The 25,120-nt window shown below is 39.1% G+C and overlaps 4 protein-coding genes, 1 non-coding gene and 2 pseudogenes across 9 annotated transcripts; 6 read left to right on the plus strand and 1 right to left on the minus strand.

Moving 5' to 3' along the window:
* Positions 1-695: 695 nt before the first annotated feature.
* Positions 696-2,633, plus strand: LOC101310402. 2 transcript variants are annotated; one of them, XM_004296571.1, is made up of 5 exons: positions 696-899; positions 1,227-1,344; positions 1,447-1,536; positions 1,627-1,725; positions 2,400-2,633. In XM_004296571.1, exons 1-5 carry the CDS (start codon positions 832-834, stop codon positions 2,499-2,501), a joined length of 477 nt encoding a protein of 158 aa, XP_004296619.1. In that variant the 5' UTR covers positions 696-831; the 3' UTR covers positions 2,502-2,633. The 2 variants fall into 2 exon arrangements, with proteins under 2 accessions (XP_004296619.1, XP_004296618.1); XM_004296570.1 differs by lacking the exon at positions 2,400-2,633 and having other exon boundaries at positions 1,627-2,064.
* A 1,842-nt stretch (positions 2,634-4,475) lies between these two features.
* Positions 4,476-9,540, plus strand: LOC101313887 (1-aminocyclopropane-1-carboxylate oxidase homolog 3-like). Its single transcript, XM_004297948.1, has 6 exons — positions 4,476-4,668; positions 5,365-5,684; positions 5,874-6,114; positions 6,906-7,491; positions 8,182-8,503; positions 9,029-9,540. Exons 1-6 carry the CDS (start codon positions 4,476-4,478, stop codon positions 9,278-9,280), a joined length of 1,914 nt encoding a protein of 637 aa, XP_004297996.1. The 3' UTR covers positions 9,281-9,540.
* Positions 9,541-10,249: 709 nt separating this feature from the next.
* On the plus strand, positions 10,250-11,224 carry LOC101314175 (annotated as a pseudogene). The gene is made up of 3 exons (XR_184570.1): positions 10,250-10,700; positions 10,854-11,178; positions 11,220-11,224. The product of XR_184570.1 is annotated as a 1-aminocyclopropane-1-carboxylate oxidase homolog 1-like (transcript).
* A 24-nt stretch (positions 11,225-11,248) lies between these two features.
* Positions 11,249-12,594, minus strand: LOC101312336. 2 transcript variants are annotated; one of them, XR_184441.1, is made up of 2 exons: positions 12,137-12,594; positions 11,249-12,035 (listed from the first exon to the last, which is right to left on the minus strand). It is a non-coding gene; the product is annotated as an uncharacterized LOC101312336 (transcript). The 2 variants fall into 2 exon arrangements; XR_184442.1 differs by having other exon boundaries at positions 11,249-12,043.
* A 2,212-nt stretch (positions 12,595-14,806) lies between these two features.
* On the plus strand, positions 14,807-17,072 carry LOC101308664 (1-aminocyclopropane-1-carboxylate oxidase homolog 1-like). The gene is made up of 3 exons (XM_004296565.1): positions 14,807-15,571; positions 15,717-16,038; positions 16,617-17,072. Exons 1-3 carry the CDS (start codon positions 15,057-15,059, stop codon positions 16,866-16,868), a joined length of 1,089 nt encoding a protein of 362 aa, XP_004296613.1. The 5' UTR covers positions 14,807-15,056; the 3' UTR covers positions 16,869-17,072.
* Positions 17,073-17,795: 723 nt separating this feature from the next.
* Positions 17,796-19,776, plus strand: LOC101309530 (annotated as a pseudogene). Its single transcript, XR_184440.1, has 3 exons — positions 17,796-18,424; positions 18,602-18,923; positions 19,408-19,776. The product of XR_184440.1 is annotated as a 1-aminocyclopropane-1-carboxylate oxidase homolog 1-like (transcript).
* A 335-nt stretch (positions 19,777-20,111) lies between these two features.
* Positions 20,112-22,074, plus strand: LOC101308955 (1-aminocyclopropane-1-carboxylate oxidase homolog 1-like). Its single transcript, XM_004296566.1, has 3 exons — positions 20,112-20,986; positions 21,376-21,697; positions 21,823-22,074. The coding sequence occupies exons 1-3, from the start codon at positions 20,451-20,453 to the stop codon at positions 22,072-22,074; spliced, it is 1,110 nt and encodes a 369-aa protein (XP_004296614.1). The 5' UTR covers positions 20,112-20,450.
* The last annotated feature ends 3,046 nt before the right edge of the window (positions 22,075-25,120 follow it).

The raw sequence follows: 25,120 nt of genomic DNA on the forward strand, positions 1-25,120 counted from the left end.
ATGATGGGCATAATTTGTAATTTGTTTTTAATTAAAAGGATAGTAAAGGAACAACTGTTTTAGTAAGACTTTTTTATCATGATTGAACAATTAGTGATCTTTTTATAATTTTATATCTTCAAAAGTACTATTTTATCATTGGCCCAAAATAATTTTCCTTATAATTGGATTTACATCCTAATGACCATGAATCTTTTAGTTAATTACTGACTCGGTAATCATTACTATTGATATATATCCTAAATTAACGTCTTTTTGTTGAATTTACCCTAAATTCATGGGTAATTGTCTTTCCTTTGTCCAAAGATCGATGGGTAACGTAGATCCAAGTGGGATTTTTACCAAAAAGAAAGCCAAGTGGAAAAGAGCATGACAACACCACTTTAACTCGAACACTCTTCTTTATTCAAAATTTAAATTTCAAAAAAGCTGTAAGAACAAAAGCCAAAAGGGCCCTCTCCGCACCTTCTAAACCCTCAAACCCACTCGCTCCACCAACCCTCCACGTCACCCACCCAGCCAACCATTACAAGCACCCAGCCGCTCCGATTGGCCAGGTATACGTGTGTAGGCCTCCCGATCTCAAACGACACCGCGAGTATCACACTTGACTACACTCGCGCGAGTACAGCCCTCCTCGGCCAACCACCGCTTAGCTCCTTTTTTAAATTTCAAACGCGTGCACCCAAAACGACGCCGTTTGCCCTCGATCTATGCTCCTCCTTATCACTCTCACCCCTGTCCGAGTTTAGTTTCCAGAGAGAGAGAGAAAGTCTCTCGCCTCGAGTATCCTGAAGCGGCGTCGTTTTGGTCCCTCCCCGTACAGACAACATGGCCTTCGTTTCCTCCGTCGGGAGACTCCTATTCGCCTCCGTCTTCCTTCTCTCTGCTTGGCAAGAGTGAGACCCTCCAGATCTGTGCCTCCTCCTTTTGTTTCCTCAATATCATTATTTTATTGCTCACTAAATTTCAACTTGAAACTTCGATTCACCCAAATCTGTAATGGAATTTTAGTTCCTAATTATAGTTTGTAGTTGCAACTGATCATTAATAGTTGGATCTAAGTTAATTTAGTGTAACCGAAATTTTTAGATCAGTTTATATGAATTTTGGAGGTAGTTTAGTGGCGGTGTTAAGGATTTTAAGTTTGTTATAACTGTAATGATTGATGTGATGGTTGGTTATGCTGAGAGGTTATGATAGATGATGAGTGTTGCTATTTATAGGTTCAATGAGTTTGGTTCGGATGGGGGCCCTGCAGCCAAGTTTCTGAGACCGAAGCTCGATGTTTTCTCTAGCCATCTGTTGACTCACACCGGCATGCATCTGCCCAAGCAACTTGAGGTGAGGAAGTTGATTGGTTTAGGTGTTACGATGAGATCAATCTAGGGTTTGTTGATTTAATTTGTGCAGGGAAAAGTGATCTTTCTGAGTTTGCATTGGCAGATTAAGCATTTAGTGGCGGCAGCGATCGTCTTGAAGGGTGTTGGGGGTCTTCTTTTCATTTTTGGAAGTTCTTTTGGAGCCGTTCTGCTGGTTCGTAGCTTTTGCTTGTCTACTTTATTTTCTTGGTCTGTACATGGAGATCGACATGGGGATTGAATCATTGTGTGTGTTTCTCTGCAGCTTCTGCATCAGGCCATTGCAACTCCTATATTGTATGACTTCTACAACTATGATGCGGAGAAAAAAGAATTCAATCAACTTTTCCTCAAGTTTACCCAGGTGACCAATCAGGATTACTTGCTTCCTCATACTTTTGTTTACACATTGATCAATACCTTTGTCTCTATTTCACATGTTGCCCCTATAGATGAGAACCTAACAGATGGTCCTTTCACTTTCTCAAAATGATTTGTTCATATTGCCATTTTGGACATTGTTTTTGTCAAAACTAGCATAAGGCGCGCGACCAAACTGACTTGAGGTCAAGATACATGGATAGTTTATTTACCTTGGTTGATTATGTGCAATTTAGCATTACCTTTGGTGGTTCTTAAGCAACTGATACTAGATCTTTTCACTAGGATGAAATGTGTAGCTTTGCGTATGCTCTGATAAGGCGCGCGACCAAACTGACTTGAGGTCAAGATACATGGATAGTTTATTTACCTTGGTTGATTATGTGCAATTTAGCATTACCTTTGGTGGTTCTTAAGCAACTGATACTAGATCTTTTCACTAGGATGAAATGTGTAGCTTTGCGTATGCTCTGATAAGTAGTCTGGGCCGACATTAAGCTTGCTCTTATGGCTTGGAGTGGGGTTCAGGCTTTTTACAATGCACCCAATATACAGTTTTCATAGACAATGGGAGAGGTCAATAGGGATTTTATGTAAGCGTAAAAACAAATAGAAGTTTAAAATTACCGTTAATGACTTCTTTTCCCTGATTTGCAGAATTTGGCATTGTTTGGGGCTCTACTCTTTTTCATTAGCATGAAGATATCAATGCCAAAGAAACAGCTCAGGAAAAGAGCTCCCAAAGCGAAAACTACATGAGGATTGAGGAGGGACCTTAGATGATGTGAGGGTTTAGTTTCTGACTTCACCTGACTGTTCACAAGGAACTAGTTTTGCATGCCTTTATTTGTCTGTATTCTGGGTTTTTCCTTTACAAAAAATTTAAGGAAAAAAAAAAACAAATTAAGGAACAAAGGCTTATTGTGTATTTTGAGGGGCTGATGTTTTATTTTCTTTTGAGCCAGTTTGTGAACCTCAGAAAGTTACAGTATCTTATTTATTAATATTATGCCTTTTATGAGTTCTTCAATTCAACTATTTGCCATTCTCATTGCACTCGTTAAACTCTTCGTTCTGTCAAAAACCAGTGTGTTCTTCAAACTGTTGTCATGAATTATAGGGTGAAATATCTATTTATTAGTATTCTATATTTGTGTAATGATAAAGCTCACTTGATTAATGCATCATAGTAATTAGTAGCCATGCAGAGTTCCCTGATTTCTTTCTCGTAATCTTGTAATTTTCCGCTAAACCTTATACTACTACCATAATAATAAAATGGTGTGCACTTTAAACCATATAACACTATCGCCAGGGTTTTTTTTTTAATACATTAACAACATATTGTTTCTCATTTAGTATTTCGTTTGAATCTGATTGTGTTATGTAGATTGTAGAGTCATATATGAATTTCATCTATGATTTGAGTCTGGCAATTAGCCATTAGGAGATGCTTGGAATTTGCATAGTAGTAGCACTGTACTGTGAAGAACCAAAAAAGAAAAAGACCCGTGTCACCGAGAGTAAGGGAAGCTGTAAATGCTACTGCAATACTGCTAATAGATCTACATCAGTCGTTCTGATACTTAAGAGTCTGTCAGTGACTAAGTGCAACCACCACTGGTACCATGCTAGATCAGTAAGCCACCGCCCCACACTTATAGACTTGTAGTTCTGCTTGTATCACTATCCTTGTCATGGAAGGGCATTGGAGACCTTTAAGAGGTTCAATCAAACACAGAGGGGTTGTTGACAGAAGTTAAAGATGCATCATACAGATTGGTTCTTCTTCAGTTAGGTCCCATATGGAAGTTATCTGTGAAGGAAGTGATGTATAGGTGATCACGTTCTTAAGTCATACATGTAGGTTTGGTCAAATAGAAATAATAACGCTGATCCAAATGGAAAGCTAGGAACACAAGGGTTCAAACACTAGGCGAAAAAGAACTATATAGGAGGAATGAGCTAGATCAGCTTATTGATCTGCAACAAAGTCTGCCACCCGATGAACATGACGAATTAACACAGATTCAAACTGAGTCAGATGAAATATCTCGAGCCAGGGATCAAATATATAAAGTTGTCAAGGACTCATAATGTTCTTTTTCTTAATGTTCATTATAGAAACCACAACCAATGAAGGTTAGCAGGTATGTCAAGACACATGTTGGGAGCCTGGAACCCCATCCAATTTAGAGCCCCAACTTCCGCAAGTCCATTGGTAGGTTGTTAAGTATTAGAGGAGTCATCTGACGCTTATGAATGTGTCAGATTTTAGAGGACTCTCGGTCATGCATGCTGGCTTTCAAGGTGGAAAACCTTGAGCCATCAGGGTCTCATTGCTCTCAAGCAATAGTTGACGGCTTGACGCTAAACTCATATCTTTGTTACTGCGAGTCACTGGTAAATCATAACGCTCCTGGGCTGATGAGCTGCCTTCCCAATCCAAATACTTAAACTTTTGCTGTTTTTTGTTTGGTCCATACCTTGCCTAAAAGAAAAAGAAAACCACATGTGATTGCTTGTGAATTAGTGCAATTAGTGGTTATTTAATTAAGGTTAAGTACTACTGGTCGGTTACAAAAATATATGGCGTCAACTTGCAATATGGTATTGTGAAAATACTGTTCTCTGCTCAGTAATCACTGAGCTTTTACATACACTTCTTTAATGAATCTTATTGTCCAGTCTAAGATTCGAACTTGCAATAGCCTTACCCTAGCTGATACAAAGATGGCAGCTACTAATGACGATGATTTTTCTACCAGCTATGACAGAAAACATGCGCTGAAAGCTTTTGATGACACCAAGGAAGGTGTCAAAGGCCTTGCTGATGCTGGCATAACTGAGATTCCACGGATCTTTTATCATCCACCTGATGAGTACTCCATCAACAATGCCTCTGATTCAGATGAAGCTCAGGTTAGTATTCCAGTCATAGACCTCAAGGGCCTCTCAGATCCATCTAAACGCAAGGGAATCATTGCAGACGTTGCAGAAGCATCAGTCTAGGGGCTTTTTTCAAATTGTCAATCATGGAATACCTGTTGATGTGCTGGAGGAGATAAAGGATGGAGTACATGGGTTTTTTGAGCAGGATACTGAAGTGAAGAAACAGTTTTATACTCGTGATAACTTCAGTAGTCCACTCGTCTACAATAGCAACTTTGATCTGTATAGTGCATGCACCTGCAACTAATTGGAGGGATACTTTTACATGTTACATGATTCCTACTCCTAAGACTGAGGATTTGCTAGAAGTATGCAGGTATGTGACAATGACATAGCTTTTTTTATATAGATTGTGTCTATAATTGTACATTAGTTTACTTGGGATTCAATCATGAATTAGATGTTATGTTGTTTGAGTTGTTTCTTCAGTTTCAGTAAACTAAGCCACTGGCCAGCTTAATGGTACGGTTGATCACTCATCCTTCAGTTGGATGAGAAACCTTTATATAGACGGGTAGCATCACGTACTTAACAAGCTCTTTTTAATGAGGAATTGGTCATTTAAAGAAGAAAATTGGAGATATGTTCTTTGTTCTTTTTGAGTGAAATATATGAAGGATGTGATCATGTGACAACCTCATATGCTCTTTTGCGTTTCCAATTTGCAGAGAAATACTTGTTGAATACTCAAATCAAGTAATAAAGTTGGGGAAGCTATTGTTTAAGTTGTTGTCTGAGTCTCTTGGGCTAAAGCGAAGTCACTTGAATGACATAGATTGCAGTGAGGGGCTTCTGGTTATAGGCCATTACTATCCTGCTTGCCCACAACCAGAACTTACATTAGGAACGAGCAAGCATGCAGATAATACCTTCATCACTATTCTTCTGCAAGATAATATTGGTGGACTTCAAGTCCTTCATCATAACAAGTGGATTGATGTACCCCCTGTACCGGGTTCCCTAGTCGTTAACATTGGAGATTTTCTACAGGCAAGTATAATAGTATTCGCTAGTGGTTAACGTTTACTTCAACAGGAAAATTATTATACATGATTGCAAAGAGCATGCATGTTTATTCTATGCTATTGGCTTATGTAGGATCTTATTGGTATGATATGTCTCTGAATGTAATCTGGTTTCCTGCTTTCGGTTTTTCATATTCAGTAGTATTTGTTGCAGCTTATATCAAATGACAAATTCAAGAGTGTAGAACACAGAGTACTAGCAAACTGTAGAGGTCCCAGAATATCGGTTGCAGGTTTTTTCAGCACAGGACTGCTGCAATTGGCAAAGCTATATGGACCAATTAAGGAGTTATTATCAGAAGAAAATCCTCCAAAGTACAGGGAGACCACTGTAAGGGACTATAATGCATACTACAGAGGAAAAGGCCTTGATGGGAGATTGGGAGATCTGCCTTGTCTCATTTTAAGCTTTGAATTAGAGACAGAGGAGCCCCTGCCATGAACACATGGTGTCATACTAAATTTTTCTCTTGTAGTATTGCTCTTCAGGCATACATCGATTTCTCTCATTGTAATAGTTACGACTATGACGTTGAAGGATATGTGAGTATGTAGTAGCTTCTAATCGCGATTCTAGAGTCACCCAAAGAGAATCAACCCTCATCGATCCGACTTGAAATGGCAGTATTAGGGCATGGTTCCAATTGTGAGTTTGCTTTAGGGAAGGAGTGATTACTGATCTCCAGAGAACATAATTGCTACGAGTGAGCTTAATTGAAGTGCATTTAGCAGTGGGATTGATGCTTCGTGTCTGTCAGTGCAACCACCACTGATACCATGCTAGATCAGTAGCCACCGCCCCACACTTGTAGTTCTGCTTGTATCATTTCCTTGTCATAGAAGGAAATTGAAGGGCCTTTAAGAAGTTCAATAAAACAGAAAGGTTGTTGACAGAAGTGAAAGAACGAATCATACAGTTATTGGTTCTTCTTCGTTTAGGTCCCATGGATGTTATGCAGGAAGTGATGTATAGATGATCATGTTCTTAGGTCCTACAAGAAGGTTCGGGTGAAATATATGTCAGAAACGACGAAGTGATATTTTTGGTATAAGACTAAATTGTCGACTGCAGTTTTTTGGCCGCCACTTGGTCAACATTCAACATCATCTGTCATTACTCATTATAAAACTGATTATCTTCTGTGCTCATTTGCATAGAATTGAGATAAGATTTAATATCTTTTCTGGTTCACTAAGCTTTTCTTGTCTGGTTACTTTTACTTTGCCATAACCAAGATGGTAGCTACCAACAGAGATGAGGTTCCAACTAACTATGACAGAAAACATGAACTAAAAGCTTTTGATGATACAAAGGAAGGTGTTAAAGGCCTTGTTGATGCTGGGATAACCGAGATTCCTCGAATTTTTTATCATCCACCTGATGAATGCTCCAATGACTACACCTTTGATCATGAGGAAAGTCAACATAGCATTCCAGTCATTGATCTCGAAGGCCTTTTCGATCCAACTAAACGAAAGGAGATTGTTGCAGCTGTTGGAGAAGCATCAGAGACCTGGGGATTTTTCCAAATTGAGAATCATGGGATACCTTTTGATGTGCTGGAGGAGATGAAGAAAGGGGTACTTGGGTTTCATGAGCAGGATACTGAAGTGAAGAAACAGTTTTATACTCGTGATCACTCCAGCAGTCCAGTCATCTACAACAGCAACTTTGATCTGTATAGCGCACCGGCAACTAATTGGAGGGATTCTTTTCTGTGTTATATGGCTCCTATTCCTCCTAAGATAGAAGACTTGCCGGAAGTATGCAGGTACCTGAAAAGTGTATTAACTCTATTATAGTTTCACATAGGTGGTATACTTGGTAAGTTTATGACTATATTTAGTAGATGGCATGATATTATGTTTTGACATTTCCACTCTAGTATGATTATGAAGAAGTTTTACATTAACCAGCTTAAGGATAGGTTTGTTGGATAACAGACCCATCAGATAAGAACTTGTAAGAATTATAAAGATGGGTTGGCAGCATTACATAACAAGCTAGTCTTTGCTAGTGCCAAGTCTGTGCCAGAACTCAGAACTGGCCTAGCTAGTTGCTTATCTGATGTCAGGGGTTTTAGGGTAGAATGCCATGGACAATAATATATAAAGCGATTTCTTGGTTTCGTCTATGAATCTCTATGAGTGAGTAAGCAACATTAGTATCGGCTAGTCAGTTGGTTATGAATTATAAAAAGTAAAAACCCTGTTGCTGGTATTGACTAAATTACATTCTGCATCAAGTAACCTTTGATTTAACAATTGTAAGCCATTTAGAATTCTACATACATTAAATATACACAAAGAAATTGCTCATCAGAAAAAAAAGATTGCAGATAATGGTTAAATTGTGTGTGTACTCCAGACAGACGTATGAATATATGATATACTTCTGTTTTGGGAGAAACAAGCTGGTATATATGACTGCCTGATATGCTTTTCTGGGTTTCGAATTGCAGAGAAATCCTTGTTGAGTACTCGAAGCAAGTAATGAAGTTGGGGAAGCTATTGTTTGAGTTGTTGTCTGAGGCTCTTGGGCTAAAACCAAGTCACTTGAATGACATAGATTGCAGTGAGGGGCTTCTGGTTTTAGGCCATTACTATCCTCCTTGTCCACAACCAGAGTTAACAATGGGCACAAGCAAGCATGCAGATAATAACTTCATGTCTGTCCTTCTTCAAGATGATATTGGCGGTCTACAAGTCTTTCATCAGAACAAATGGATTGATGTACCCCATGTACCGGGTGCTTTAGTAGTGAACATTGGAGATCTTATACAGGCAAGTTTAATCATCATTTGCCTTTATCTATCTAAATTACATAATTTAGATTTGTTTGTTTAACAGAACTAGTTAACAGAACAGAAATCACTATTTTGATCAGTGCATATGATTAACTTGGAAATGTCCACAGGGCGTGCACTTGTAGAGCTATTACCGTGTTGCACCTTTGCATATGCATATATGTAACGTTGTAGGGTAGTATAAAAGGATAGAACTAGCCCTGCATGACTATTCATCATATAATCTGGCGGATATGTTCACATGGTGCTCAGTTGTGACCTTTACTATACTATAAATGATACAACTGAGAAACTTGATGTGGATTAAATAATGAACAAATTTTAAGTTGTAACAAAAAGAAAGACAATACTGTTATACTATGATTGCAAAGAGCATGCATACATGTCTATTTTGAATGGCTTGTCTAGGATGTTATGTTTAGGAAAATGTCTCCGGTTCTTGATTCAGTCTAGTTTCCTGTTTGGGATTTTCATACTGAATAAAATTCTTTTGAGGTTGCAGCTGATATCAAATGACATATTCAAGAGTGTAGAGCACAGGGTAATGGCAAACCGCAGAGGTCCACGAGTATCAGTTGCGAGCTTTTTCAGCACAGGTGTGCGGCCATCGACCAAGCTCTTTGGACCCATCAAGGAGTTATTATCAGAAGATAATCCTCCAAAGTACAGAGAGACCACTCTAAGGGACTTTAATGTTTACTACAGAGAAAAAGGTCTTAATGGGAAGTCTGCCTTGTCTCATTTTAAGCTTTGATCTTGGAGGAGGAGCCCTGCCAAGAACACTAGGTGTGCTACTAAATTTTACTCTTAAACCAGTACTCATACATTGGTTGCTTTGATTGTAATAGTTATGACTTATGAGTGATGTACTTGTTACTAAAGTGATTGGCTATGATTTCCCTTTCTTCAAACTCATGTGCAAATGAAACGCATTCTAAAGAAGATCTTGAAGAGCTTGTTGAGATGACCAGATTATTTAGAGTTAATAATAAGATGAATATCCAGTTCTGTTGGATTGTTTGGCTGCTATGATTTCTATTTTGTATAAGTATGCAAATGAAGCTTATCCAATAACATGTAAAGTCAGCTGATATTATCACTATTCTTTTGTTTCAGCCTCAGTTTTTGCAGTTGTATCAGAAAGTTATGTCCACTACTCCACCTAGATATCCAATGTGTATCCTAGTATAGTTTCATTACAGTAGGATTCTATTCCAAGCAAACATCTATATAATCCGCTATATATAGAGGTCCCTAGCTATTATCAATGTTAAAAAAATAGTCTGGTTATGTTTTTCGAATTCACTTTTCCTTGACATGGAACATTTTTGAATGAAGGTATTTCGATCAAAGAGGAAGGATGCTAGGCATTTCTTCTTTATGAAAGTTCACCGTTGCGATTTCTTTTATTTTAAAAGACCTTACTGTTCTATTAATCCAAATGGTCTGAATTAAATCCACTTCAGAGGCCAAATGAGGTTGCAATCACAGCTCTTCATGACACAAAGGAATGGTAGATTTCTGCTATTGATTGCCAGTGATGGTCAAAGACTGAACTGTCAGCTATATTATTCTTTGGCCGCCAGTGAGTCAACTTGAATCCTCAATATAAAACTATGATCTTCTCTGCGCAGTTGCATACAATTGAGATCTGAATATCAGTATCTTCCCTGGTTCACTAAGTTTACTTTGCCGCAAATCAAGATGGTAGCTACCTACATAAATGAGGTTCCAGCAGACTATCACAGAAAAAGTGAACTGAGGTGTAACTGAGGTTCCTCGAATTTTTCATCATCCACCAGATCAGTACCCTATTCAGGATTCCAATGATCCAGAAGAAACCCATTGGGGCAATCCAGTCATTGATCTTGAAGGCCTTCTTGATTCAACTAAACAGAAGGAGATTGTTGCGAAAGTTGGAGAGGCATCAGAGACATGGGGCTTCTTTCAGATAGTCAACCATAGAATACCTGTTGATGTTCTTGAGGAGGTAAAAAATGGGGTACGCCGTTTTTTTGAGCAACACACTGAGGTGAAGAAGCAGCTTTATGGTCAAGATCACTTCAGGAATCCTATGATCTACAATAGCAACTTTGATCTGTATAGTGCACTGGCAACTAATTGGACATGGCTCCAACTCCTACAAAGCCAGAAGACTTACCAGAAGTTTGCAGGTATGTGACATGGAACTCTATATATATAACTTTCTTTTATAATTGGTGATTGTTATCACAGTGGGATGTGGGATTTTCACAATTTTTGATTTTCTGTATACAGTATACTCATGAAATATGAGTCTCATGTCTTGATGTGTTTCAACTTTGTAGAAACATACTTGTTGAGTACTCAGACCAAGTGATGAAGTTAGGGAAGCTATTGTTCGAGTTGTTGTCTGAAGCTCTTGGATTGAAGCCAACTTACTTGAATAACATAGATTGCAGTGAGGGGCTTGTGTTATTGAGCCATTACTATCCCCCTTGTCCACAGCCAGAACTAACTCTAGGCACAACCAAACATGCTGATAAATCCTTCCTTACTGTTCTTCTGCAAGACCATATTGGTGGTCTTCAAGTCCCTCACCAGAATAAGTGGATTGATGTACCCCCCGTGCTGGGGCTCTTGTGGTTAACATTGGAGATCTTCTGCAGGCAAGTGTAAGCATCATCCTTTGTTCTATCTTTTCTTGGTTGCAGAATGAGATTTCTTTTTATTTTTTCTTTTTCTTTTTATCCTTGTCAGAATGTTTGATCATGTCATTTCAATTTTGACATCTTTGGATAACTAATGGCTTCACTACAGCCATATTAATTTACGTCTAATGGCCTGTATGAGAAGGCGTATTTTACTTGGATAGGCATGTCTAGTTCTGTAGTGCAGGCACTGCAGCATACCAATGCAAAACTGAAATAGTCCTTCCGACTTCTTCCCATGCATTCTTTGTGGGGAATCCATAGATTCATTCGGTGAAATCCTGATTTGAGCTTAGTCGTTGCAACTGTTAAACTACAGTACTCGATTGATAACTTTTTAATTACTGCCCAGATACAAAGCGACCCCAGACTATACGAACCAAATTTGTAGCCTAATAGTAGTACTACTCTTTCGATAGATGGATCAAAGAATGTACTCAACAGAGAACAAATAATGAGGCCAGATATATACTTACAGTGGTGAGTTTCTTATGTTGGAGCATTTGGAAGGCAAGGTGCCGTTTTGTGTACCAGGGTCAGCCACTCTCTCCGAGACACACCTCCAGACAAGTCTCAACATTAGTCGCAGACTTCTTAGCGGCTAATGCTCCGGTGGGGTCGATTGGAGCCATAGCTAGTCCCATGCAATGGTTTCCGCCGCCGGTGGGGACTTTCAAAGTAAATGTGGATGCATCTTGGCACCCACCTAATCGGACTGGCATCGGTGTAGTAATTCGAGATTCGGAACAAGTTTCTCGTGTCGCAGCGGTTCGGTGATTGAAGCAGAGGCCACTGCTAGTCTGGCCGGAATTGATTTGGCTGCATCACTGCAATTAATGGAGATAATAATGGAGACTGATGCAAAAGAAGTAGTAGAGGAAATTTTATCAAATTAGAGGAAGGTTTGCTGGAAGTCTTACCTGATCATACAGCAAATCCGATCCAAGTCCTCTGGTTTCAGTAATTGTTGTTTTGGCCACACTGGTAAGTCTGGGCGAGCAAAGTCTCTTTTAGTTGTTGCGGGCGTGCCACCGCGCGGACGCGGAATGTAGTGGTTGTAGTAGCGGGGTGCGCTTAGCCTTTTGCTTCTAATCAAGCGACTGAGGATGGAGAGAGCACCAACTCCACCGCAGGGTTCTTCAGATTCACCTTGCGTACTGGGCAAGGGCTTACAGTAGTCCGCCTGAGCGTCACAATATCGATACTCGACGTAGGATCGAGCAGAGCTTCAATTGGGAAGGAGAGGAAAAAAGAAAGAGAAAGCTCCGGAGAGCGTACGGGGAAACGAAAGGAAAGCTCCGGGGAGCGTCTGAGGTTCGACTAGGTCGAGAATTGTATTGTATTTTGTAGAGTTGAGTTGTTGATTTGTTTGTTGTGTGCTTAGAGAGTCTGCTCGAACTCCTTTATATAGAATTACTTAGGGCCACAGGTATTGGCCCAAAGCATGTCAAAGCTTGTAGGAGTCTTCAACGATAAACGTGGCGTAGGCGATGTAAATCACTTCGTGGAGACCTAAAGGCCTTCTAAGTTTATCCTGTTAGATGTGCATACGTATCATGTATACATGATTAAGGAACAGAACCAACCCCTTCCCATGCAAGCAACACATGCACGTGTTGTCCTTCAAGCCAAGTATGGATAATTGTCCCCTTCTTCAATTGAAATACTATAACTCTGGACGTGTATGCAAAACAGATATGCACAGCTTGCATGTATATCTCCTTAATCAACTAGAATTAGGAGTAATCATATGCTTCACGTCTATGTGTCAAACATGATTGCACTCCCGTCCAAATCAATCTTAATCATACATCTCCTTAATCATATAGAAGTAGGAATGATCATATGCTTCTCTCCATGCATGCTCACGTACGGCTCGATCATGCAATTAAACACCGCTCCTTTCTTTATTCAAGGGGACGGCGGGATGCTGGCGAGATGCCTTTGAGATGCCATCGAGATGCTTATATGATTAAAGGACCACAAGCCATGCACGTGCTCTTGTATATACAAGTTGGGGTGCGATGCCAAGTCGAGGCGAGGTGTTCCAAATCGGGGCGAGGTGTTCCCCCAGCAATTAAATTCTTCTTGTACGCGAAGTCTATTATGCGGAGTCCATTTATACGCGGACTGTCCAGCTCGCATGACTTTCTGGCGGGCCATCACTTGTAAACCCATTATTTCGGGCTCGCCGGTATGACGTGGACCATAAATTTAACTAATATTCACATAGACAATTACTGTCCAGTAAAATATTAATTTGGATGTAAACAATTGTTACTGGGAATGGATACCCAGAGAAGCTAATGCAGTCGCTCATGCTGCTGCTATGCTAGGAAAAGGTTTAGTGGATCCTCTGCGATGGGCGACTCAGCCACCACCTAACCTCTCTCTTGTTTTGAGAAACGATGGCCTTCCCTGCCCCATGCATGAGAGTTGTGAGCTCGGCAGCTTGCCGGAGTTCTTCTTTTTGTATCAAGGACTGACGATCCCTAGACCCTTGCTGGGTTTAGTTGTTTTGTTTCTTGCTTGTTCTTTCTGTATTTGGACCCTTGCTTTGGTCTTTGGGCTTTGTCCCTTAATGAATTATTCATTACCCAAAAAAAAAAAAAAAAAATAATAATAATTCTACACACGTACATTTTATGCTATTTGCCTATGAGTCTATGCAGCATGTTGTTGTTAGATTGTTTCAAAAGTATTCTATTTACTTCAATGAGAAAGGCCTTGATGGTACCTCTCTGCTTTGTCTCACTTCAAGGTTTGATTCTGGAAAAGGAGCATTACTAAATGCCATACTATAAACACTTCTTTTGTGTAAAAATATCCAATGTAAACTTTAAGGACTAATATGAAGATATATTTCAAATAAAATTTTAACTCTGATTGTTATTGTCATTTTTCTTTGTTTCTAGAAAGATTTAACATGTGATGGCTGTTGAAAAGATATATATTTTTTTCCAGCTTCTACCACCTATCTATCAGTAGTGTTGTCCAATTTGAATATACATTCTATCATTATCATTCAACCTCCACAAAAATCAACATGAATTAAACTTGCACTCATCAACTTGAAAGAGAAAGATTGCTAGAGTTTCTCTGATTTCAAAAGTCTGACTTAAGTAATTGTAAAATGATCTTATCTGGTGTCATGTACGTAGGCACCTCCGGTAGTCTTAAAGATCTACCAGCTTACCTTGTCACAGACCGAGACGATAGCTAGCAACACAGATGTTGTAATTACAACAAGTGAACTAAAAGCATCTGTTAATTTTTTTTTAATAGAAATGCCGCTGTTAACTTTTTTTGAATAGAAATGCATCTGTTAATTGTTGCAAGTAAAATGCACATTTGCCTATTATACTAGGGAATTTTCATCAGTAGATCATAATTAACAACAACATAATAAACATGCACAAAACAGAGACGGCGGTTCATTTATAAAATCATCACAGTTGGTTTGAGATGGAAGTCGTTTTCCTTTATCTATAATTCACTTAATTATAACTTCTTGTCTGAATCTACAGCTAGAAAGGCAAAATATTCATTACAATTGGTTTGAGATAAAATACGTCTCCTTGATCTATACTTCATTTACAAGTTTACAACTTCTTATATAGAACCAAACTGATTGCCAATAAAGGTCAACGACTGAATTGTTGACAGCTACTGTTCTTTGGCCGCCACAGAATCAACTTGCAACCTCATCAGTCATTATAAAGTTGATGATCTTCTGCTCAGTTGCATACAATTTAGATAAGATCTGAATATATCAATGTCTTTTCTGATTCACTAAGTTTTTCTTGTCTGGCTCACTAAGTTTACTTGACATAAACCAAGATGGTAGCTACCAACTATGACAGGAAAAGTGAAGTGAAAGCTTTTGATGACACAAAAGAAGGTGTTAAAGGTCTTGTTGATGCTGGAGTAACTGAGGTTCCTCGAATTTTTCATCATCAACCAGATGAGTATTCCATCAATGATTCTAATGATCCTGAAGAAACCCAAATTAGCATTCCAGTCATTGATCTTGAAGGCCTTCTTGATTCAACTAAACAGAAGGAGATTGTTGCAAAAGTCGGAGAGGCATCAGAGACATGGGGCTTCTTTCAGATAGTCAACCATGGAATACCTGTTGATGTTCTTGAGGAGGTAAAACATGGGGTACATCGGTTTTTTGAGCAAGACACTGAGGTGAAGAAGCAGCTTTATGGTCGAGATCACTTCAGGAATCCTGTGATCTACAATAGCAACTTTGATCTGTATAGTGCACCGGCAACCAATTGGAGAGATACTTTTATGTGTTACATGGCTCCAACTCCTACAAAGCCAGAAGACTTACCAGAAGTTTGCAGGTATGTGACATGGGAACTCTATATAACTTTCTGTTATAATTGGTGATTGTTATCACAGTCTTGGATGTGGGATTTTCACAAATTTTGGTTTTCTGTATACTAATGAAATATGAGTCTCATGTCTTGATGTGTTTCAACTTTGTAGAAACATACTTGTTGAGTACTCAGACCAAGTGATGAAGTTGGGGAAGCTATTGTTCGAGTTGTTGTCTGAAGCTCTTGGATTGAAGCCAACTTACTTGAATGACATAGATTGCAGTGAGGGACTTGTGTTATTGAGCCATTACTATCCCCCTTGTCCACAGCCAGAACTAACTCTAGGCACAACCAAACATGCTGATAATTCCTTCCTTACTGTTCTTCTGCAAGACCATATCGGTGGTCTTCAAGTCCTTCACCAGAATAAGTGGATTGATGTACCCCCCGTGCCGGGGGCTCTTGTGGTTAACATTGGAGATCTTCTGCAGGCAAGATAAGAACCACTCTTTTGTTTTACCTTTTCTTTTTTGCAGAATAAGATTTTTTTATTTTTTATTTTATTTTATTTTTTTCCGAAATTTTAATCCTGTCATTTCAATCTGATAACATTGGAGAACTAATGGCTTTACTACATCCAAATTGATCAGAATTTCCGTCTAATGGCATGTATGCGGAGGAGTATTTTGGGCTTGGATATGCATGTCTAGTGCTGCATGTAACGCAGCACTGCAGCAAACCGACACTGAAATAGCCCTTCCCCTGCATTCTTTGTTGTGAATCCATAGTTTCATTTGGAGGCCTAGTTTCAACCGTTAAGTAATTACAGTGCTCAATTGATAAATTTGTAATTACTGCCCAGATGCAAAGCTATCCTAAACTACATGAACCAAATTTGTAGCCTTAGAGTAGAACTACTGTTACATAATAATTCCACACACGTACATTTTAAGCTATTTGCATATGAGTCTATGCAGCATGTTGTTGTTAGATTGTTTCAAAATCTTAACTTGAGTGATTTCCCTAATTTCTGTTACTATACTAAATAGAATACTTTTGGTGGTTTCAGCTTATATCAAATGACAGATTCAAGAGTGTCGAACATAAGGTACTGGCAAACTGTAGAGGTCCAAGAGTATCGAATGCAAGCTTTTTCTGCACTGGTATGTTGCCGTTACCAAAACTCTACGGACCAATAAAGGAGTTATTATCCGAAGAAAATCCTCCAAAGTACAGGGAGACTACTGTTAGGGACTATGCTGCATACTTCAATGAGAAAGGCCTTGATGGGACCTCTGCTTTGTCTCACTTCAAGGTTTGATTCTGGAAAAGGAGCATTAATAAGTGCCATACTATAAACACTTCTTTTGTGTAAAAATATCCAAAGTAAACCTTTAAGGACTAATATGAAGTTATATTTCCAATAAAATGTAAACTATGATTGTTATTGTCATTTTTCTTTGTTTTTAAAAAGATTTAACATGTGGTGGCTGTTTAAATAAGATTTGTTTCAGCTTCTACCTCCTATCAATCAGAGTGTTGTCCACTTTGAATATACATTCTATCACTATAATTCAATCGCCACAAGAATCAAAATGAATCTTGCACTCATCAACTTGAAAGAGAAAGATTGCTAGAGTTTCTCTGGTTGCAAAAGTATTGTTCGTCCTTTCTGACTTCAGTAATTGTAAAATGATCTTATCTGGTGTCTTGTAGGCACCTCGGATAATCTTAAAGTTCTACTAGCTTACCTTGTCGCAGACCGAGGTAATAGCTACCGACACAGATGTTATTGCAACAATTGAACTACAAAGCATCTGTTAATTAGTTTCAAGTAAAATGCACATTTTCCTATCACACTAGGGAATTGTCATCAGTAAGTCGTAAGTAACACCACCATAATAAACATGAACAAAACAGAAAGACAATGATTCAATAGAAAGATCATTACAGTTAGTTTGAGATAGAAGTCGTTTTCCTTGATCTATAATTCACTTAATTATAACTTCTTGTCTGAATCTACAGCTAGAAAGACAACAAATTCATTACAGTTGGTTTGAGATAAAATAGTTCTGCTTGATCTATACTTCTCTTGATTACAAGTTTACAACTTCTTATATAGAACCAAACTAATTGCCAATGAAGGTCAAAGACTGAATTGTTGACAGTACTATTCTTTGGCCGCCACAGAGTCAACTTGCAGCCTCATCAGTCACTATAAAACTGATGATCTTCTCTGCTCAGTTGCATACAGTTGAGATAAGATCTGACTATCAGTATCTTTTCTGGTTCACTAATTTTTTCTTGTCTGGTTCACTAAGTTTACTTCGCCATAAACCAAGATGGTAGCTACCAAAAGAAAGGAGGTTCCAACAAACTATGACAGGAAAAGTGAAGTGAAAGCTTTTGATGACACAAAAGAAGGTGTTAAAGGTCTTGTTGACGCTGGAGTAACTGAAGTTCCTCGCATTTTTCATCATCAACCAGATGAGTACTCCATCCATGATTCCAATGATCCAGAAGAATCCCAATTTAGCATTCCAGTCATTGATCTTGAAGGCCTTTTGGATTTAACTAAACAAAAGGAGATTGTTGCAAAAGTTGGAGAGGCATCAGAGACTTGGGGCTTTTTTTCAGATAGTCAACCATGGAATACCTGTTGATGTCTTGAGGAGGTAAAAATGGGGTACGTCGGTTTTTGTAGCAGGACACTGAGGTGAAGAAGAAGCTTTATAGTCGCGATCATTTCAAGAATCCTGTGCTCTACAATAGCAACTTTGATCTATATAGTGCACCGGCGACTAATTGGAGAGATACTTTTAGTTGTTACATGGCTCCAATTCCTACTAAACCAGAAGACTTCCCAGAAGTATGCAGGTATGTGACAAGGGCTCTTCAATATACTCTATGCTGTAATTTTCTGAAATTAGTAAATTCATGACAGTAGTGTTTCCCATATTTTCTAATACACTTCTTTTTTATTTTCTGTCATGAACAACCATAGAAATCAAATACGTACGTTTTCATGTGCTTTTCTGTTGTTCCACTTTGTAGAGACATACTTGTCGAGTACTCAGATCAAGTAATGAAGGTGGGTAAGCTATTGTTCAAGTTGTTGTCTGAAGCTCTTGGATTGAAGCCAAGTCACTTGAATGACATAGATTGTAGCGAGGGGCTTCTGCTAGCAGGCCATTACTATCCCTCTTGTCCACAGCCAGAACTGACTCTAGGCGCAACCAAACATGCTGATAATGCCTTCCTTACTGTTCTTCTGCAAGACCATATTGGTGGTCTTCAAGTCCTTCACCAGAACAAGTGGTTTGATGTACCTCCTGTGCCCGGTGCTCTTGTGGTTAATGTTGGAGATCTTCTGCAGGCAAGTCTAAGCATCATTCTTCTTGAATATTTAGAAATGTTTGATCAATTTTTTTTTTCTTTCTGTCAACTGTACTCAGCTAACAGTTTCATTTCATCAAGGCCAAACTGATTTTGATTTTCCTCAAATGACATGCACGCGAAGGGCTAATTCTGCTGAGCATACCGGACCAAAATAGTCCTTCCCAGAATTGATTTGGCAAAACCTGATTCAACCTTAATTGCAACTGTTAAGTGTTCCAGGAATTAATTTGATGAATTTGTAATTACTGTTCCAAAGAGAAAGATACTCCCCAAACTACATGGATCAAATATAGGCCAAAACATGGAAAGATACCGCTACATCATGATTCTAAACATGTACATTCTTAGTTATTGCCTTTGAGTATCTCTAGAATGCTTTTGTTGAGGTGTTTCAAATTCTTAGTTTGATTCAGTTACATATTTTCTATTTTTACTGAATAGAATTCTTTTGGTGGTTTCAGCTTATATCCAATGACAGATTCAAGAGTGTTGAACACAGAGTACTGGCAAACCGTAGAGGTCCACGAGTATCGGTTGCAAGCTTTTTCTGCACAGGATTGCTGCCATTAACAAAACTCTATGGACCGATCAAGGAGTTATTATCAGCAGACAATCCTCGAAAGTACAGGGAGACAACTGTTAGGGACTATTTTGCCTACTTCAATCAAAAAGGCCTCGATGGTACCTCTGCCTTGCCTCATTTTGAGCTTTGAACTTGGAGACTACGAGGAGTATTAATGCAGTGAAATGCATGCTATGTTTGGCCAAGATTTCTTTTGTGTAGAAAATGCAAATAAAACTTTTAAGCACTAAGGTGAAGATATATGTCCAACAAATGTAAACTCAGCTGTTATTGGTTTGTCTTTGGAAAGATTCAACTTAAGCAATAACAGCTACATAATTAAGGCGTCAAATTCATCTGCAAAATCATTACAAATGGTATCAGTTAAAAGTAGTTTTCATGCCGGTGAGCTGTGACCTATTGGTAATTAAGTTATAAATCAAACATTAGCAAAAATATATGGACAATTAAATCAATAATATATGATTAGATTCATTAGAAGAAAATCCTAGCCTCCAAAGTACAGGGAACCAAGGCCTTGTGGACAGTTGACAATCATTTTACGTTCTGAACTTGGAGTCAAGGGAATATTACTTCTCATGATTCTATACTAACGAAACTATTTGGGATTGAGCTGAAGTTCATTCTCCAGTGAAATGTATGATCATCTGTTTTCATCATTCTTGTTTTGTTTCTAGAAATATTCAAAATAAGTGGCTGCCTATCTTATAGATATGTGGTCTAACACTATCATTTGGCCGCCACAATGATAAATAAATCCAGCATCAACTTGAAAAAAAAGAGAGGTTATTTGGCTACTTGTGATTTGTATAATTGTATAAAACTATAAATGATCTTATCTGGTGGTCTCTTATGCATGAATATTTCTGATTTGTAGATCTGATCTGAAAAATCTACCATCTTACCTTGCCACTGACCAAGATGGTAGCCAACACAAAGGATATTGCAGCAACCACTTATGACAGGAAAAGTGAACTACAAGCTTTTGATGACACAAAGGAGGGTGTCAAAGGCCTTGTTGATGCTGGCATAACCGAGATTCCTCGAATTTTTCATCATCCACCAGATCAGTACAATATCATCAATACCTCTGATATAGAAGAAAACCAATTCACCATTCCAGTCGTTGACCTCGGAGGCCTTTCCGATCCAGCTAAACAAAAGGAGATTGTTGCAAGAGTTGGAGAAGCATCAGAGACTTGGGGCTTCTTTCAGATAATCAACCATGGAATACCTGTTCCTGTTCTTGAGGAGATGAAAAATGGGGTACTTAGATTTTATGAGCAAGACTCTGAGGTGAAGAAACAGTTTTATTGTCGCGATGACTTCAGCAAGCCTTGGCAGTACAATAGCAACTTTGATCTATACAGTGCACCGTCAACTAATTGGAGGGACACTTTCATGTGTTACATGGCTCCAACTCCTACTAAGCCAGAAGACATGCCAGAAGTATGCAGGTATGTGACAATGAAGAACACTCTTACATATAGAACTCATAATTGGTAACTTTTGAAGAAAAGAAGTTTTGGTGAAGACTATTCTCATTGATGTACAATCCGATTACATATAGTTGATGACAATGATGTACAATCCGATCACAAGGAAACAAATCTCTATGACCAACCTATGATTCCTACAATCAAGCAATATAAAAGATAACATATCACACCAATACCTACAGATCATACATTCCTAATATATCTGATACGGAATATTTTCTTTCCTAACAACTTTACACTGATAGTGCTTGATTCTGAACCGACACCACTGTCTGAACCAATGTACTTCCTGATGAATTAGATGACATGTTTGATCATTTTAATTATTTTGAGAATTAACTTTATAGGGATGAAATGGCTGAGTACTCGAAGGAAGTTATGAAGTTGGGGAAGATACTGTTTGAGTTGTTGTCCGAAGCTCTTGGACTCGAGCCAAGTCACTTGAATGACATAGATTGTGGTGAGGGACTTCTAGTTTTAGGCCATTACTATCCTGCTTGTTCACAACCAGAGTTAACAATGGGCACAAGCAAGCATGCTGACGGCGGCTTCCTCACTGTCCTTCTGCAAGATCATATCGGTGGTCTACAGGTCCTTCATCAGAACAAGTGGATTCATGTTCCTCCTGTGACTGGGGCTCTAGTGGTCAACATTGGAGATCTTCTTCAGGCAAGTAGCAGTCACATTCTTCTTTTCCTTTTCGACAATCTAATAGTGACAATATCTTCAACTCTCTTATTTTGATTTTTCTGTTTTATTGATCATAAAATTCGATCTTTTGCGGTTACATACAGCTTATATCAAATGACAGATTCAGGAGTGTAGAGCACAGGGTACTGGCAAACCATAGAGGTCCAAGGATATCGGTTGCGAGCTTTTTTTGCACAGGAATGCTGCCATCAACAAAGCTTTATGGACCAATCAAGGATTTATTATCAGAAGACAATCCTCCAAAGTACAGGGAGACCACTGTGAGGGATTATGTTGCATACCACAGCCAGAAAGGCTTGGATGGTAAATCTTCCTTGTCTCATGTCAAGCTTTGACGTTTGAACTTGGAAAGACAGGCATGAACACACAACCATATATAGTTAAAAACCATTACTATTACATATAGAGAGAGGATCAGAAGCGGACGTCCGCACTCGGCTTAAAGTGCGGACGTCCGTCCGTTCTCCACCCTCCGGCTCCGGCGATGGTGCGCCTTCACCCCAGAAGACTCCAGCAGTGTCCCCGACCACTTTCCCTCCCCGGCGAGTCGGTTTTTTTCCAGTTTTCTGGCGAGATCGACTTTGTTTGAAGTTTTGGGTGATCTCGCCGGAAAACTGGAAAAGAACGGGCTCGCCGGGGAGGGAAAGTGGTCGGGGACGCTGCTGGAGTTTTCTGGGGTGGAGGCTCACCGTCACCAGCGCCGGAGGGTAGAGAACGAACGGACGGACATCCGCACTTTAAGGCCAATGCGGACGTTCGCTCCTCATCCGGCCTGATTACATATATATATACTGCTTGTTTTATTGTCAGGTTTATGATCTTATGTTTTAGTTATATAGTTGTTGTTGGCCAAGTGTTTCACAAGGATTATAAGGATGATGGATGATGGATAGCTTGTTTGATATATCGATCGAGATGATGATAGGGTTTCTATTTAGTTTTTTTTTTTTTTTGAGAAATTATTCAAAAATTAAACTTTGCTGGACATGCATGATTTTTTTTGTCCTTATTCCAGATTAGATCTAGTGGGGAAAGAATTGCGACACAAGCAAAATTTCACTCAAAGTGGCTCCTAATGCACTGGATACTCATTCAACACTTTACACTTCTAAAACCTACCTTCTTCAAAGAAAAATCTATGAGATCAACTGTTGAGAGTATGAGACCTTTAAATTTTCTCATTTATATAAAAAAAAAATACAAAAAAAAAATCAATAAATTGACTAGGAGAGGAGTTAATAGTGGCCACAATCGGGAGGACTACAACTGATAAATGCTCCTTATATAGGAGCAAATAAACTTTAGGACAACTAACATCAAAGCCTAAAAGCCAATGGATTAAAAAGAAAACCAAATCTAAAACAAACTATTAAAATTAATGTCTGAAAATAAGTAAATCTGTATTTTGAAGGCCTAAACGGACTCGGATGGCCTAAAAAGCTCATACGTTGTGGCAAAGCGACGAGTTTGGTTGGTTGGGCCGTTTCGCTTCTAGAAATGTATCATAATAGTCAATCAGACACCGAACTCCAAATCTGAAGCAAACCGGGTTTAGACTTGTTTCGATCGTTCTCGCCATCTGTTCTATATATATCACATTTTATGAGTATTAATTAGCAGAAAGTGAAATATAAATGATTTCCCAACTTAAGTGACGAATTTTGTCATTTTCGTTGCTTTAAAACGTATATTCTTTGGCGGGAAGTCAAAAAATTTAGTCACTTAGGCGACGATATGGCGACGAAAAAGAAACATATCGTCGCCTAAGTCCCAAAATATTTGGCGGGCTGCATTTCAGGACCAAATTTTGGCCCAAATTTAAACAAACTTAAGCGACAGAAGTTTTAAATGTTTTCGTCGCTTAAGCCTCACTATGTATATTGTTTCAGTGCTTAATTTCTCAATCCCTAACATTGCCAAAAATCCCAAACTCGTAGACGCTCCTCCTTACCAGTCCAAATCCCTTCACTCCCTCTTCCTCCTCTTGCCCAACCCCTTTGCATTTGAGAAGCCCTAAATCCCACTTCGCATTTGAGAAGCCCGATTCCTCCAATCTCTAGGTTTTTCGATTCCTTCCTCCTCCACCCTTCACAAAACCCAGCCACATCCTCCTCTCACTATGCCACCGGGGCACAGGAAAAGGAAAGCTCGGGAGGAGGTGGAGGAGTGTCTGTGACTGGAGTGTGTGCAACAGTACGACTCCTCTTTTCCCGGATCCAACCAAGCCACTGCGCCTATAGGATCCCTTACTTCGTTGGCTCCCCCTCTAACCAAGGACGATGACGAGTCGACGACCCAAGTAGCATAAACACCGGCTGAGGGTGCACCCAGGGTTTTCAGCGCTTGCCGAAAACTAAAGAAAACCGGAGGACCTCCCCAGAAAGGCAATCAGGATGTGGTGAACAAAGCAAAGGTGGCTGATATTGTGAAAAGCACGGGGAAGAAGATCGACTTGGACTTTGATTGGGAAGTTATTGATGGACCTCGGAATTCTGATGTATGCAGTCTCTTTGTCAATAGTCTTGGAAGCATCATACGAAAAAGAGTGGCAATGAAGAAGGAATCGTGGTATGATTTAGACAAGGAGGAGAGGAAAAAGCTTTTTGACAGTTTCACTGTAAGTTAAGATAACTTTCAGTTAATTTTTTTTGGTTATTTTGATTCCCTACATCATTGCAACTTAATGGTTTCATGTTTTCTATGCCTTGCAGTGTTTTTTTTAATCATTGATTTTAGGGCTAATTACATAGAAGTCCACTTTCAGATATTTTATTTCAGATAAGTCCACCCAAACATTTTTACTCACATAAGTCCACCTAAGTCTAAATAGGGTTTTATATTAGGTATAAAAGTTGAACAAAATTACAGACTGCCATCCAATAAAAAACATTAGATTCTCTCCTTTATATTTACAAGAATGCCACTAGTATAAAAAGTCAACAACCACTCTCATCGTGGAAAAGTCTCCGGCCGACCTCCGGCGAGGTTTTTCGGCTGATCTCCGGCGAGGTTTTCGGCCGACCTCCGGCGAGGTTTCCGGCCGACCTCCGGTGAGGTTTCCGACTGACCTCCGACGATGATAAAAATTACTACTACCACCTACAAAAACTACTATCACCAGCTACAAAAGCTACTACCACCGCCTACAAAAGCTACTACTGTGAGGTTTTCAATGAACACAAAAGCTACTACCACAAACTACTACCACCAACCACAAAAGCTACTACCACAAGTTACAAATGCTACTACCACCGCTTATAAAAGCTACTACTGTGAGGTTTCCGACGAACACAAAAACTACTATCACCAACCACAAAAGCTACTACCACCAGCTACAAAAGCTACTACCACCGCCTATAAAAGCTACTACTACCGCCTACA

The sequence above is a fragment of the Fragaria vesca genome, linkage group LG4 (genome assembly GCF_000184155.1).
Source record: "Fragaria vesca subsp. vesca linkage group LG4, FraVesHawaii_1.0, whole genome shotgun sequence".
In the NCBI taxonomy this organism is placed as follows: Eukaryota; Viridiplantae; Streptophyta; class Magnoliopsida; order Rosales; family Rosaceae; genus Fragaria; species Fragaria vesca.